The sequence below is a fragment of the Monodon monoceros genome, unplaced genomic scaffold (genome assembly GCF_005190385.1).
Source record: "Monodon monoceros isolate NGI ecotype Baffin Bay Population unplaced genomic scaffold, NGI_Narwhal_1 Super_Scaffold_5, whole genome shotgun sequence".
Taxonomy (NCBI): domain Eukaryota; kingdom Metazoa; phylum Chordata; class Mammalia; order Artiodactyla; family Monodontidae; genus Monodon; species Monodon monoceros.
Window position 1 is genome coordinate 102055487 of NW_021703782.1, and position 17578 is coordinate 102073064.

At 35.7% G+C, this 17578-nt stretch overlaps 1 protein-coding gene across 5 annotated transcripts in view; it reads right to left on the reverse strand.

Annotated features, from left to right (window-relative positions):
• The window catches only part of DENND1A (DENN domain containing 1A), a 537874-nt gene that overhangs the window by 392199 nt on the left and 128097 nt on the right, over positions 1 to 17578 (reverse strand). For all 5 annotated transcript variants that reach the window (XM_029202625.1, XM_029202629.1, XM_029202624.1 and 2 more), the window contains exon 3: positions 7183 to 7226. In XM_029202625.1, coding sequence (XP_029058458.1) covers positions 7183 to 7226 — 44 coding nt within the window. The remainder of the gene's footprint in view (positions 1 to 7182; positions 7227 to 17578) is intronic.

Consider the following 17578-nt stretch of genomic DNA (forward strand, 5'->3'; position numbering starts at 1 on the left):
TTTTTTTTTTTTTTTTTGCCGTAGGCGGGCCTCTCACTGCTGTGGCCTCTCCCGTTGCGGAGCACAGGCTCCGGACGCGCAGCCTCAGCGGCCGTGGCTCACGGGCCCAGCCGCTCCGCGGCATGTGGGATCTTCCCGGACCGGGGCACGAACCCGCGTCCCCTGCATCGGCAGGCGGACTCTCAACCACTGCGCCACCAGGGAAGCCCCCCATCCCATTCTTAAATTCACCCTTTTCTGGAAATGGGGGTGGGAGGGAATGAAAGATATAGATATGACAGAATAGCATCTATTATATACAAAGTGGTTTTTCTTCAGCAAACACTTGAAAAGCATTCATCCAACGTGATAAATTTGACTTGTAACAGCACAGGGAGAAATAAGAGGCAACCCGTGATAGATTATTTTTTAGGATTATTTTTCCCCATCCATGAGCCTGTAACTTAAAAAACATTTAAACAAGCCAATCATCAAGAATGGGACACTTTTAAACATATAAAAAGAAGTAGACATTTAATCTGGGATGCATTTATACATCTGCAATCTATCAATGAAAATCTTTGAATCTGTAATGTGGTCCGTCAAAATGGCTACATTTGGTTGCAACTGTGGATACTGACCCACTACTTGAAGAAAGCGGCTTCAGCAGGGTGCTTTGTTGCCATTACACTAAACAGTCACCTCCCAGGTTTTAGGGTCTGAAGAAATTAAAGAGTTTCTATCTGTGGATGAGAAAATTACATTTCTACCTACAATCCCAGACTGACAAGTTACTAAGAAATATGGAAACTGACCTTTTTGAGCAAGAGGTTTCAAAAAAATCCATGAATCAACAGTGACTTTTAGAAAAGCACACATCTAAAACAGACTTAAAAGATGATCTTCTTTAAAGGCAGCCCCAAGACTTTCCACTTGGGTTTCTCTGTACCACTCTGGCTAACTTACTAACTTCTATGGCTTCACAACAAAAAAAACAAGAAATTGCAGAAATGTGATTACATTGTGGTATCACTACCCAAAGGTCCTAGTTTTCAAAGAGATATCCCCAATTTCTGGCCTTGCCGTTGTTCTTCAAGCTATTGAAACAACCTGAACATGTATTACTTTTGTAGCCTAGCAGACAGTAAGGTCTTTCAAGGGGGAGATGAAATCTTCTACATCTTCCTTCATCTTTACCTGGTATGGTATCCAGCTCATACTCTGCAGACATTACACTTATTAAACTCTCACGCAATTAATGCACAAAATCGTATCTAGTCTCCAACAGTTTCTGCCACCAAAAACAGACATAAGGGGGAAAGAAACCCAGAAAGTTTAGCCACTTATAAGTTAGTCTTTTTAAGGCTGGGTTGTGAAGCCATTTTAAATGGTGACCCATTTGAACCTTATATAAATAAATCCTTTGGATAATATTCAAATGAAATGACAAATTCTGTTCCATGTCATATGGTGTCATGAAAAGTTTCCAGAACCAAACTTGACTTCACCATTTAAAGTGGATCAAATCTGAACGGATTGCATGAGTAGGCTGGAAGCATGACAGCACCTACTTTGGAGAAGAATGGGGAAAAAAAAGAAAGCTCAAAAGTTTCCAAGAGGAACAGGATACACCCAGGTCCAATTCCATTCTTTGTGAGCTTGGTGAATGCATGGCCCAAAAACCCACAAACCCAAATTTTCAATTCCAACTTGAAGATTCTATGGCTTAGACAAGTCACTATAGAAAGACTGGTGGAACCTTTGTGGAATCAATGTCACACTTTATACAGACCAGGTACACTGCTGCTTATGTTTCTCTGCCTGACAATAATGGGAAAATCAAATTTTATCATTTGTTTTCCATTTTGTGCAAATATTGTACATGTACGTCATATTACACAATGTTGGTGCAATGAAGCTTCCTTTCACAGTAACAAAAAAATGTACGAGCTGTGGATTATATCTGTAATTTTCCTATTAGATAGTATTCTTTCAATGCATCAGGACATGAACAAGTTTTGAATAGAAATGTTTAGTCTCTGGATTATCAAGATTTTGAAGAAAGTAACTTGCAAGTCTCCATACACAGCTGCTCACTAAAAGAAGGAGGCAATCACCAACAAGCAAATAGGGAGCCTTGATTAAATATTATCTCCGTTGTCTTTCAAATCAGAATCTTTCAATCCACTTACATAGGTTACACTGTGAATAACTGAGTTTAAATGTTTTTTTTAGAGCATACCTGAAGCATGAACAAATGAAAACTCCATATTTAAGCAATTACACGCAACTCAGAAATGCCGATTTCCATCACAATTAGCCTACGTTATGCAACATATTTTTGTTCCTTTTTAGTATATAGGTGATGCGTGTTCTCCCACTTTGCTTAACTGCCTATAGTGAAATTTTAAAAATCACACAGACCGTATATAACCATAAAAGAAAGGGCACCTTTTTATTTTTCCCAATGTACCATGTTTCTATATTGCTTATAGAGCTTATACAAGAAACACTGTTGGTTTCTATATAAAGATTTCCATAAAATTTTTATAGTTTCTATAAATGCATAAAGACTGTTGGTTTCATTATAACCTCTGTTTCAGTGCCAGTGGAAAGAAAAATTACCTGCAGCTCTGAACAGTGATCTATATGTACAGGGACGGGTGGGTATGTTCAGACCTCTAGTTAAAGAGCTCTAAGACACTTGCTATATTTCATCAAAATATAGATGAGCACAGTGGAGAAGCAACTTCTAGCACACTAAACTCTAATCGCCACTCTTAGAACAGACAGGCTATAAAAAGTGCAATTGTGAGAACAAATTATTAATTCTTAATGTTTTAGTACAAGAAGTAAATCATATAATAAATAATGCATTTTTAAATGGTAGGTGTAATGCCTATTGTACTTGACACATTACAAGGCTATTTATGGAAATCTCTGTGATATGTTATTATATCTTTATTCTGAAGTATCCCATACTACATGTTATAATTACTAAAGGCTCTTTTTTAACCTGAAAAATCATGTTTTGAAACCAAAGATGGGGTTTTGATGAGAGTGGTGACCATAATTTGCTAACACATTAATTTATCCTTTTCTCCTTTAATTCAATTAATATTCATTAAAACTGCACTAATCACAATGAATAAAGTTTTACCATTTATTTCCATAATTATGAATGAATACAGTAAACATAATAGAATAATTATAAATCCATTTAATTAATTACAAGGCTGTTTCCAGCAGGGAAAGATATTCATGTTTTGTTTTCTTATTTTTAATGCTAGATTGACATGTTGGTATCTTTGAGAAACCATTTCTAGAAATGAAAGAAACACATTATTGTGACTCTGTTCTTCTTTAACAAAAATTTTCTATTAGACAGGCTTTATTAAGAGCCACATTATCTAAACTTGTAGTAAGAGAATGAAAAGAATCTGGTTTAAGCTACCAAACTCAAAGTAACTTGAAAATTGTGTCTGTAATTTAGTAATCTTAACGTTAAAAAAATGATTTAGACTAATTCGGATTACGCTTATGAGAGATACAATATTTTAAATTTCACAAGTAAGTTGTTAGAGGTGTTTTTTTCAAACGCAGGATCCTTTCCAAGTCAGGATCCTACCAATGTTAATGTTTTAGTATTTAAACTAGGTAAACATTAAACAAAAGCAGATGAATAAATAATATGAACTATGAAAAGACCTTGCTTTTGCCTTTGTTGTTGTTTGTTTTTCCCTTTTAGAAAACATAGGCATTGCATATCTTTCAGGAATTAACAAAGCCTGTACTTTCGGGTTTTAAGATAGCAGGCCTACCAGATTTTAAATGAAATATTGAGTGCTACAGTGATTTAATGGTTTTAAACCATAGATGTCATCGCAATCTGAGGGTGTCACAGACAACTTAAGGAAGAAAAAAAAAATGGGGCACAGAGAAATCACTTTGTCAGTAATTACAATCAAGAGTCCGAAAATGTGGCTCAGGCTGCTCATTACTTCTTCCTTCTGTATCAAGACCCTTATTTACATTTCAGATTACATTTTTTATGAAACAGTAAGATCTATCAGAGCTGAGAGGACTGAAATAATGAGGGAAAAACATTTTAATAAAACGTGTTGGGTCTGCATTACTTCCGTGTCAGAAAGAAAGGCTACTTCTGTAGTGATGGATCATTTATTCTGCTTCTAAACGAGAAGCAAAAAGATGAAACTGATGAACTTTTACTGCCCATTTGTCTTTAGCAGACAATTAAGACAGAGAAGATCAAAATGGATTATCATACCACACAGACAACTGGCCCAACAGTAATACATCTCTGGGACCACAGATTTGTAACTCTCTTTTATCCCTCCCCTTTCTTCTTACTTCTTTTTCCACTCTAAAGGCAGTGCTAGCTTTGTGGCTCAAGGAGAGCCAAAAGGCTGGTCATCATTATTCAGTCACAGATGTCAATCTAACCTCCCTTTTTTCTCAGTTTCTAAAGCAGTGAGCCACAATAATTTGTGACAGATTCTTTTACTGTAAGGTACAAAGAACACACAGAATAAAACATCTAGCAGCAGCAAGCGTCTCTGATCAAGTGTGCTGGTACATGGGAAATACACTATATGTAAAAACAAGCACTAGTAGTTTAAGCGAATGGGGAGAAAAACTGGGGAGGCGGGGGGGTTGTGTGTGTGTGTAGTAGTAAGTGCTATATTTTGTGGTGAATTATCTCAAATATTCCTTATGGATTGCATCATAAATGTTTTAATACTAGAAATGTTGTCTAGATTAAGTACACATTCAGCATTTAAAGCTTGTTTTAATAGAAATATTTCTAAGAATCCCTTTATAATAGCACACCAAAGGGAAAGATAATTTGGCATAATCCAACAAATGCTAAAAGGAAAACACATAAGATCAGAATCCAAATTATAAAAATGTAAGTAAGAAATATGCAGGTCTCATTTCCTTTACTAACAGATCAACTCTTAAATTTCCTGGAATTTTGAGGTAACTTCTCCAAACAAAGTAGAGCTTTCATTCATCCTTCATTCTTGAGTTATATGTGGTAAAGAAGGGAAACTGTGTGTCAAGTTGGAAGAGATGCTAAATAAGGCAGTGATGTGCATACCCTCCTAAGTCTACATCCAGCCTATGAGCATCAACCTCCAAATTTCAAAACTAAGTCACTGATCCAGACAAAGAAAACAAATGCCTATCCTAAGAGCACTTTAAAATAGCTAAAAGTTATTTTTTAGATTCCTACTATAATTGAATTCCAACTTCAGTATATAAAATACTTGTAAGATCATCCATTAACTAAAGTGAAGAGAACTAAGTTCACAACACAACAATACTTAATCAGTAAACTGGGCTCTATATGCAGTGACAAAATTGATGATAATCTATATTTCTATTTCTATCTCATATTTCACGTGTTTGTATGTGGAGTACCTGTATATATACATACTCTACCCAAACATAAACACATATATATACTCAAAGAACTAAACATGAAAAAATAAACACCAAATTGTCACAGTAGTTATCTGAGTAGTAAACTTTCAATGACTTGTAGTTTCTTTCTTTTCATTCTTTCTTTTATTTTTGCTTTATTTTTATTTCCTAAATTGCTTTTTGCTAATGAACATATTACCATGCAATTTTTTTAAAGTTACACCAAAAAAAAAAAAAAGATCATGGTGCTCACAAATTTTCAGATATAGCAAGAAACTATGTTTAAAGGAATAAACCCAGATGTTAACTATGTTATTTTAAGTTTTCTCCTACATAATTTTTTCTCATTGGGTAATTCAGATCATGGGACCACAAAGGTTATTTACCTAGACAACAATATTTTAAAAGAATGATTTTCTTAAGAGCTATGGCCTCAAGTCTATTCTAAGTAATACTTTAAGATCTTCCACCCTTTAAACATTGTCAAAAGAAAAAAAACATTAATAAAAAGGTCCTATAATCTTTGGATTGTGTAAATTAAATCCAAAGGGCTCAATCCCATACCAACTTAGGGTAAGATAAAAATCTAACTCTCCTGTTGGAAGATGAGGCAAGGGGTAGAGTGAGAAAATTACTATTTTTGTTAAATCTCATTTTAAAGTCTTGAGATCACATGCAAAGCAATCCATACCAGTTTTCTTGGGCTCTTGTACAGTAAAATCTCATGACAAAGCATCTCATTATCCTGATTATCCACTTATATTCCTAAAGATGTATCAGATACCTTGCCTTCTATACAGCAAGCCACATTGCAAAGGTGTTACTACTACTGTACTGGATATTTATATTCCATTGTACTTATCCTCATTCAAGGACATTCTTTTAATATACAAAATTAAATGAATGTACTTCAGAAAAATGTTTTTATTATGTACAATATCCCACATGTGAAAGGCTTTAAAAAGTTGTTTTATTGTATAATCAAGAATGCTTTTATTTCAAAACTGCTTTAAAAAAGCATACCAAATTGCATGTTTGAACTAAAAATGTAAGGTTCCCCAAAAAGCTACAAAACATTACTAATATTTCTCAAGACAGAAACTGGAATCCAGAATGTATAACCTGGATCTAATTATAAAGAGTAGAGCAGCTTTGGAACTTCAGCAGTATTTTGTGAGTACAATAGTTCCTTCTACTCCATTCATTCCATGTTTGCAGAATGCAGGAAATTCAAGATGGCAAGACCAATTGGCCAAACAACTTTCACTACCATCATTAGAACCACCCTCACCCTAAAGACCATTCCCGCATGTGTATCTTCTCCTTCAAGGACTACCATAACACAGTTTCATAATCTATTTCCAATTCCAGGAGATGTTATAAACTTCCATCCTTACCTTTTTGTTACGCCGGCTCTTGCCTGCTTAAATAGCATAAAAAAAAAAAGTTCACAGGCAATCCAAAAAGGATTTGCTAATGAACTGCAGACTGTAGCAAAATAAAAAGTAAAATTTGTGATAGGTTTTCTTCCTTACTTTCTGTGCATTTTTCCCCTGAAGGTAACACCCCAAATCTAGCACCAATATTTTCGATCCTACTTCAATATGTTTTACTTTTTGTCTTGGGTTCCTAATTACTGTTTCTCTTCCGTTCTAAAAATTCATTTATCTCTTTCAGTAAAAAGAACAGTAATAATATGTTGAACGACTCTGAAATAAATTTTGTCATGTAAAAAATTAATTACGCATTCCGAACCTGGTCACTGTAGTCCTCCGGGAATTGCCTCTGCACCTCAGGATCTGTAAATAATTGACAGATAATATTAATTGGCTTTGGATTAGTGAGCAAGCAGAGGATCACACATTAATATTTGATCAGAAGATGATAGCAGCCCTGGCAGGGGATCCAAGGGGGGCAGCTGAGGCTGCTATGTTGATGAGCAGAAGGAAGGACTCGGCAAGGCACTCCCATTACCCTCCTCCAGAAATATAAAAAAGAAAAATTTTAAAGACCTGATACTACTGTTAACTTTAGACTATTACCTAATGCAAAAAATTTTGCCAGCTGCAAATTGCCCTCGATATATTTTTCCAGAGAAAGTCAATCGGAAACCTGCCTGACTTTTCTTATCAGAGGCCTCCTTTTCCTAGTTACAGATGTGGGCTTGATAAACCACCTTAAAGGCCAGTTTCAGATCTTGTGTGTGTTTGGGCGGGGTGGGGTGGGGGAGAGGGCAGGGTGGAGGGAAGGATCAGGTAAGAATTCTTTCAAGGAACAAATGCAAAACTCCCTGCTTTTAAAAATAAAATATATCCTTCTCAAAATACTTATGGTCTCTTGAAAATAGATGAAGTTTTCTTCAAAAGAAAACAATACACTTTTAGCTTGTCAGAGTTAACAAAATATCATGATATGAGATATTATGTTCTAACATAATTAGACTTGCTCAGAAACTATAAAAATACATAGGTGAAGATACCTTTCATGACCATCTGTTTAAAATAGAATTAGGAAAGGGGTCACTTGATTCTTCAATCATAATTGCAAGATAATCCAATGGCATTGTCTGTAGGTCAATACAGAAGTGTACTAATTAAAAGCTATTAGCACTCCACTTGCTATTGATTAGGAAAACATTCAATCTTTTCTAATAAGAGAGAGATCTGGTTCCTCAGAGGCACATTAAGAAGAGTGATCAGAATAATATCTATTTGAGAAATCATGTATCAATGCAAAAGGCTGTGGAAAAGCACAATATTTGAAGGTCCCCAACCACAGTGATCACAATATATACTACTCAGTTTTCATATATATCCTTTAAAATACCAGTTTACTTCTCCATGAAAGTGAATCCATGTAAAAGTTAAAGCCCTCCATGCCACAAGATAAAAATGCGGTTAATTGTTCTGCAGTTAAAGAATCAAAAAGGGAGAAAATAATGGGCCTATTCACAAACTACATTTAAATCTTAGAAATACCAGTTTTCAAGCCATTGAAGTCAATGGATATTATTTTTCAAAACTCAAGACTAATAACAAAAGTAGGAATATTCAAAAGGTCACACCAAATGAAGAGCTTCCCAAAATGGGTGGTGCAGAAAAGTTGAAACTATCTGTAGATTACTTCGGCTCTTGAAGTGTCTTCTGGTTGACTTTCTTTACCCTCATCTTCAAATACTAGGAAGAGACCAATGACATGTCTAGACTGGGACTAGTAGAATTCAGGCATAATCCCTCCTGCAGTATCTTGCAGGGTTGCCCTGGTAAGTCAGAGGAAGTAGCTGTTGCTTCTATTCTCTCTGGCCTAAAGGGCTGAAACCACACAAAGACTTGGCCCTCTTGTGACAGGAGGCCAGAGGGTGCTAATGGTGTGGCATGAAAAGCACTAGGTCTAGGCGGGGGAACTGGGGGCAGGCCAGCAGGATGCAAAGAGACAGCTACGAGCCCAGCAAACCTCTAAAAGTGTACTGTGGGGTTGGGGTAGAGGATCCAAAAAGAGGGCAGTGGCTGTGATTCCTAACACATATGTAAATGACTTTGTCCAGCAAAATAACTGGTATTTTAGGATTTAAAATTTGATACTGAGACCTGCCCCCACCCCCCACAAAAATGCAGCTCTAAGTCCCTGAGGGACACAGTAAAACAGAGGCTGGAAAAGCCGCAAAATAATCTAAGGCTTATTTTTTTTTTCTTCCAGTTGTCATGTGGTTAACAATTACTCTTTACCCAGAAAACTTCACACAGAAATGACTCACATATAAATCTTTAATATCAGGTCCTCTTTCCTGCAATAGTTTGCTTCTTGGGAACTACAAAATACCAATGGAAATAAAGAGGGAATAAAACCAAAGACTATTTTTTATCACCATTTTCTGAGGGGATGAATATCAGAAACCAAAATTTGTTGTATATTATCCAATTTAAAAAAATGTTTCTTGCTTGTAAGTGGGAAAGGAAAGGTCTTTAAATCTCTTGAACAAACTAAACCAACTGTTAACAAGAAACTACATTAATAATTAACTTGTCATTTTAAAAATGTATTTTATTCATATATACAACATAGAATTGAAAAAAGAGAAGGAAAATAGGTGAAAAGAAAAATCAACTTGTTTTAATACACTGAAGGTAAAGATGACCATGGAACCCCAAGATGGGGGTCATTCAAACCATCATGATTATCATCCTAAACACTGCCTCAGTGGTAGGCAACATCAACTAAACACCTTCATCAACTAAATCCCTTCAACTGCCCTAAGACTACCCCTAGAGTGAGATTCCCAGATTTTAACAAAATCATGTTCCAAGATAATACATGGATTATTATTTACTATGATTCAAGCATAAAGCTTTTGATTCCCTTTCTTTAAGGCCCTGAGATTTACAAAAGCAAACTTCATGGGTCTTTAACACTCTCAAAAGCAACATCAAAAAAAAAAAAAGGCAACGCTTTTTAAAACCAAAGCCCAACCTATATAAAGTTCCATTCAATTAGCTCAAAGATCCAGTCTGATAGTTAACAAAACTATGAAAGCCATTTTGTAAAAATTAATACAAAAACTAAAAATAATTTGTATGAATTTTCTTAAAATGTCTATTTTGCACAGGAGGCTGAAATCATGTTTCACATTGAGTCGATCATAATGCCATAATGTCACCAAAATATCGACATTGGAAACATCTGAGTTAAAAAGGTCCAAATACAATCTGCTTTGCTCAAGCAACACAACACCCGCCTTACTAACAGTTTCAGCATGGCACATGTACAAAACCTAGCACCCTGCAGTTCAGCAAACCGCCTTTAAATTTTCTGTCTGGCAGCAATCCACTTTCGTGTCTGTATGTTTTTACAAGTACTCTATGTATTTCATTGCATCAGCTGCATTTCTTTGAGTTTAAATGGTCTGGTAACATTTTATGAAATGTTCTATATCTTTATATGGAAAATAACATACATTGGAAAACTGTGCATCGATCTAATATTTATATATCTATTTCTTTACCCACTATCCAATACTATAATTGCTAATGCTCCAAAACTTCTTCTCACATTCATACCCTCACCGCCAAATACAGTGTCACCAAACAGCTAACTTTCAACACAAAAATCTGCAGATGAGAGTACTACCATGGAAAAAAGTAACATAACAATTTGTTTAGGCAATTGGCAGTAAGAATACAGTTATCAGCATATGTCAAGCTCTCTCTCTAAGAACTGTCCCTCTGACAGAAAACTAAGAACATATAGTAATGCATTACCCTTCTTTCTCAGAAACTTTCTCCAGGTTCAAGTAATAGATTCTTACAAAATTAAAAATCAACTTCATCATCTCCCAGGAAAATACAATCTTTTTGTTGAAAAGTATTTAAAATATCTTGCTAGCAAGATGTATGGTATAGAAAAGTCCACACATGACTTAACCACATAAGGCTAAAAGAGACAGCTGGCTCTAGAACAAGGTTTCGCATTATGTCAATCTGACCAGCCAGTACCTTCTCCCAGCACTGCAACCATGCAAGAGGCTGACCCCACACAGACACATGTGCACCACTTCCACTGGAGGTCACAAAAGCATTTCTATACTTAAAACAGACATTTCACAGTACAGGACTCCGAACAGCACAGTCTCATTCAGGCGCAGAACATGACCATGCTTAAAAGCCTGTGTCTTGACAACAAAAAAAACAAAAACCAAAACACAACTGATCTCAGAACAAACGCCTTAGTTTTTTTTTAAAGAAAAGCTAATTTTCTTCAATCTCAATAGTCCATGTTTTCTAGTCTTTTACTATAACATACTTTTAAATCTTTAAGATATACCAGATTGCCACAGGATGTTTAATTAATAGAATAAGAGTTTGGGCAAGACTTACTGGAAAGGCACTATAAATTATTTTACACAGGATCCAAAAAACCTTGAGTTCTGCCTTAGGCTTAAAGTTTCTAGAAAACGTGGTAGACAGATCTTTTACAACAGAAATGCAAAATAATTCATAAAAGTACTGTGCTTATATATGAGGACTCATTTGTACATTGGTAACTAATAAGCATACACACACACAAACACACACACCTTATCAAATTATTTTCCTGTTTTTCTCTGTCACACCAATGACTGACTCCATTTGAAGGGTCAAGGCATGACACTTTAACTGATTATTGAAAAATACACTGACTTCATTTTCTGTGAAAGCTGTCAAATGTTACAGTCTTATATAACTGGAGCTCTTTTAAGAAATATAAGGGAAACTGCAAATATAGCCATTAACATGGGAATCTACACTGCCTTCACTTTTAGCATGCTAGGTATCAAGGCAGAAAACATTACGTTTAATGCCTACTAAATTTATCCAGTCATTATCTCTAGGATATTTCAGTCAATAAGAGACAAAATACTGAACACATTTAAAGCTTACAATGATAAAAATCTGCTCCTTAAAAGTGAGACTTTAAAATTAGCTATAGGACTTCCCTGGTGGCCCAGTGGTTAAGAATCCGCCTGCCAATGCAGGGGACACGGGTTTGAGCCCTGGTTTGGGAAAATACCTCATGCCGCGGAGCAACTAAGCCCGTGGGTCACAACTACTGAGCCTGCGCTCTAGAGCCCACAAGCCACAACTACTGAGCCCACGTGCTGCAACTACTGAAGACCGTGCACCTAGAGCCCGTGCACCGCAACAAAGAGAAGCCACCGCAATGAGAAGCCCACTCACTGCAATGAAGAGTAGCCCCTGCTCACCACAACTAGAGAAAGCCCACATGCAGCAACGAAGACCCAATGCAGCCAAAAATAAATAAATAAATGTATAAAAAAATAAAATAAAATGGTTATGATGATAAATGTTACGATAGTAAATTTTTTAAAAATAAAAAAACTTTTAAAAATAAAATTAGCTATAAACAACATAATCTCATTGTTCAATTTCATGGAGTTTAAGATACTATCTTCCTCTCCCCAAAAACCATAAATGTTAATCCCAGCTGTAATCAGATTTAATTTTCCAGATGAGAAGATGGGAATATGCTGCAAACGGGTCATAGTCCATTACACTGCTCTTTCCCTAATGACATTTTCAACTTTTATATATTAAAAATGTAGACCCTCAGAAAATAGTCCGAGAAGTTGTACATTTTGAGGACAAACTCAATCTTCCTCCAAACACACTTAAAAATAAACTTTCTTTTAATCTTCAAGAAGAAAAGTTAATTTTTTGTATAATGTAGAATTAAAGTTTCTTGACAGTACGATTGCAAACTGGACTGCACTAAACTAATAAAGAGCTTCAAGGACACTACCTATTAAATGTTATAGCTATAAAAAGTCAGCTTCGCTTACTTTGTATTATAAAATACTTGAACCATTAATACAATTATTCTAGTAAATTATTTCATTTATGATAGTTAAAATTCACTTATTAAAAAAATATTTTTGGAAAGAATATTTCACATAGTAAAAAAAAAAAAACAAAAAAAAACCCACCTTTTCCATGACAATAAAACAAAATGGTTTATGTTGTCTTTTTTTTTAATTTTTTTAAATTGAAAATTACTCTTTTCAAAAAAAATTACTGATTCCAAAATGCAGGTTTTATTCTGAAATTACAAAGGAGTATACTTCACTAATTTTTAAAAAATCATCTCAAAGTACTTTAAATGAAGTACTGCATGCACAAATGCAATTTCTTACTTTAAAAATCTATTCTAGGTATAACCTTTTTGCTATAAAACATGAAGACTTTCTTTGCTAAAAACATAAAAACTTTGAGTCATCACCAATTTTAAATCATGTTTCTATTCTAGCCTTTCCCCTCAACACTGGCATTTAAAATACATTCAAATACTACTTCACAGCAATCAGCCTGACAAACACAGGAACAGTTCACCATCTACAGCTATAATGAAAACCCAAACAGCATTATTCAGTAAAGGAGAGCACAACCCACCGCAGTATGGCAAGCAATGGAACCATTCGTGTGCCAGATTCCTCCACAAACTAACATATTCTGCCTTTCAGATACATCCTGCTCTGATGTGACTATTTATGAATAAACAGAGGACACTGACCTATTGTTTTCAGTTGTTGGAGTTATGAATATAGTACAGTTACCAGTTAAGTGAACCAACAAGTACTAAATGCATCAGCTGTTCTACAAATAATGAGCCCATTGACTTTACGCAGTAAAATCTACAGAGTTTCATCTTTCTTCCTAGAGAATGCTGATAGCTTTTGACCAGTAAATAAATGCCACTACTTACTGATAATCTGAAATATTTCTCATAACCAGTTTTACCTACAGGAAATATACATCTGATCGTTAACCAAACCTTTGCTGCATAAACCCAAAAATCAAACCTAAGTCAAATTCCAAAGGGAGATTTTAAATGGAAAAGAGAGGGTGTGCTGGAAGGGAAAAAAAAATCAAAAGAACATGCTCACTTACACTTACCTTTTTCCCTACTGAATATACTAGTTTTCAACTTTCATTATTATTTAAGTATTTAGGGTTTCTTACATTGGTTCAAAGTTTGGAACACTAATCCATAAAAATCTATCAAACTGATAAATACTGATGAAGGTTTTTAATGGTTATAATCTCAGGCTTCCATTTAATTTCTCTATGAGTTAAGATTAGTTTTATTCCACCTTTCTGAATAAGTACCGTAAGTATAAAATTTTTATTCCAATGTGAATAATTACTTCAGACTTAACCTGAAGAACAGCTGTGCCCTTTATGTACTACAAAAGTGATATCACTGCATATGGTCTTCATTAATAGATATATCACATTTGTCAAATTTGGTGAAAAGAGATAATTAACCTACTCAAATACAACTACTGACTGAGTACCCACTATGTGCCAGGCACTATAATAGGCATTTTACATAAAATATCTGATTTTATCTTCATGACAAACCTATGATATTGGGACTATCACAATCAATTTTATCATAGTTAAAGAAAGCAATAGGTTATCACTAGTCCAAAGTTGGAAAGTTAGTATTTATACACAGTACGAATACTCTGATGTGACTGGCCCAGTTGATGAATACGCCATAGTCTTTGCTCTCTGGGAGTTTACAGTCTAACTCTAATAGAGAATACAAAGAATTAAACAAGCAATCATCACAGGGCCTGGTAGGGATTAGCAGAGGGGCACTGAGCCTAGTCCTGGCCGAGACAGAAAAAGCTTCAGGGAAGAAGTGGCAGAGCCAGGTGTAGAGCCCAGGACTACACCAGGGTTCATGTCATACCACCACACGCCCCTTCTGAACAGCCTAGTGAATAAGTATTTTGTGAGTCCAGGGCCCATGTTTTACTTAGCTTTGTCTCCTACAAAATGTCTTGCCGATTATATATACCCAACAGATACGCTGGCATAATAGAATAAATAGAATAGAATAAAATAAATTCATTAAATACCCTGTCTCTCCAAATGAATGAAAGGCCAATTTCAAAACATCCAATTGAAAAGAAGCCTTTGAATGCTACAGGCTTCCTAAAGATACACTGGCTTATAGTAGGCGCACAATAAATATTAGTTGTTATTATATTATTTAACCCCAGTGGAGAAATAAGCAAGCACTATAAATTAGATGGCTACAGATGTATAGGTGTGCCTCAAATTGGAAATACATGTGTTCCTGAAATAAACTTTTAAAAGCCCGATTAAAAATTTCCCATGGCCTGCTATTAGTTACTTAGAAATGTTATAACTTTATCAGAAACTGATTTTCTCTCCATCATCAGTGGTTCAAAAATCCTTTAGATACAGTTTATTTGCCTCCTGGCATCTGTTTGCTAATGATGTGTAAACATCAAACGCACTAGGGACTCTCCCAGACTTACCGAAACCCTGAGGTGAATCTTTGTATAAATTGAAGGACCTTTCTGCTAATTCCTTTGCTTTCTAAACTTGCATTCTGGATTTCAGAAACAGAGTTTCATTAAAGATTTTTGCAGTAATAATTATAATGCTATCAGCTACCACTTACTGAATGCCTAGATATACCAGTCGTTGCGCCAAAGGTAGTTTATCATCTTATTTAATCCTAACAACAACTCCACCAGGTAAGTAGATGAATCCTTATTTTATAAATAGGAAAAGTGAGGCTCACTAAGAACAAATTCAGAGTTAAGTAACAGAGCTGGGATTCAGCCTAGAATTATCAGACTCCTAAGAATCCAACACTGGTTTTCCTTTTCGGCTTTATTTATTTATGTCCTCCTGTTGATCTGTCTTCTAGTCATTATTGTGACTCAACAATAGGAATACATCTGGACAAATAACTAAAACATGTTGTCATGAAACAGGCCTAACAGATTATGAATGAGAGCTTTCCAATTTCTCTATTTAAATTTCTTTGCCACATTCAGGATATAAATAAAATGACTCCAAAGTAACTAGCACTCAATTCAACTAGTAAATACAGTATTTCAAAGATAAATTCATATTAAAAAACTTAAGGGTAATTTTGAAAGCTAGAGGTTATCCTTGTATCATCTATGAAAAAAGTCATTGGCTAAAGAGAATGAATAAGAACACAGAAAAAATGTTTTCCTGTGTAAGAAAACGCGTTTCCAAGTACCTCTAAACCACACTGAAAACTAAGGCCAAACTAGTACCTACAGCATAGATAAAGCTGACACCCCAGCAAGGGAAACATACTATGCCCGTCAACCAGAAGACTCTTATACCAAACTTCCACCTCTCTTCCCCAGAGAAACAAGCCATTGTTGGCTAGTTGTTATCTGTATCATTAGAGAAGCAATACCTACATCCTTTATCACTTTTGTGTGTGTGCATGGTAAAATATACATAACATAAAATTTGCCATTTTAACCATTAAGAGTATATTTCAGGGACTTCCCTGGTGGCACAGTGGTTAAGAATCCGCCTGCCAATGCAGGCAAAACAGGTTCAATCCCTGGTCCGGGAAGCAACTAAGCCGCGGGGCAACTAAGCCCATGCGCCACAATTACTGAAGCCAGCGCTCTAGAGCCCATGCTCCGCAACAAGAGAAGCCACCGCAATGAGAAGCCCGTGCACCACAACGAAGAGTAGCCCCCGCTCACTGCAACTAGAGAAAGACCGTGCGCAGCAACGAAGACCCAACGCAGCCAAAAATAAACAAACAAATAAATAGAGTACACTTCAGTGGCATTAAGCATATTCACATTATTGTACAACCATCACCACCATCCATTTCCAAAACTTTTTCATCTTCCCCAGCTGAAACTCTGACCCCATTAAAAAACTCCCCGTTGTTCCCTCCCTCCCCACAGCCCCTGGTAACCACCATGCTTCTTTCTGCCTCTATGAATTTAACTACTTGAAGTATATCATGCTAGTGGAGTCACACAATATTTGTCCTTCTGTGACTGGCTTATTTCACTTGGCTCATCACTTGGCTTCAAGGCTCATCCATGTTGTAGAATGTGTCAGAATTTCCTTTCTTTTTAAGGCTGAATAATATTCCATTGTGTGTACATGTCACATCTTGTTTATCCATTCATCTATCTATGGGCACAAGTTTCTTTTATCTTCTTGCTATCGTGAATAATGCTGCTATGAACATGGGTATACAGATATTTGTTCGAATTCCTGCGTTCACTTCTTTTGGATATTTATCCAGATGTGGAAGTGCTGGATCAGATGGCAATTCTACATTTAATTCTTCTGAGGACCTATATCACTTCTGATATGTTTTAAGACCTTTATGTTATTAAAAAGCTAGAATCCTTAGCCTGGCCGTTAAGACCAACCCACCCCATTTCATCTCTATCTCTTAAAAATAAATCCCCAAATCTAGACTGCCTGATCAATTCACTTTCCCACAAAACTTGACATGCTTTGCTCATTTTTCTCCTCTTTTCACATCTAAATCAGATGCTTCCAAAACATGCTGTTAGGCATCAGAATTTATAAATGTGGCCAAATATATATTCTTATATGAATTAACATTCAATCACCCTAGTACTTAAAAAAAATTAATAAACAGGGAACCATGTCCTCTGTCAAAAGTGCAATGAATTTTACATGTAGCTGGTAAAGGAACAGCAAAACTGGCACATTCACTTACACTGCTCCCCGACTCAAGAAGCTCCTTTACTTGCTTTCTAGCACTCATGCTCAGCCGGCAGCAAAATTCTCAA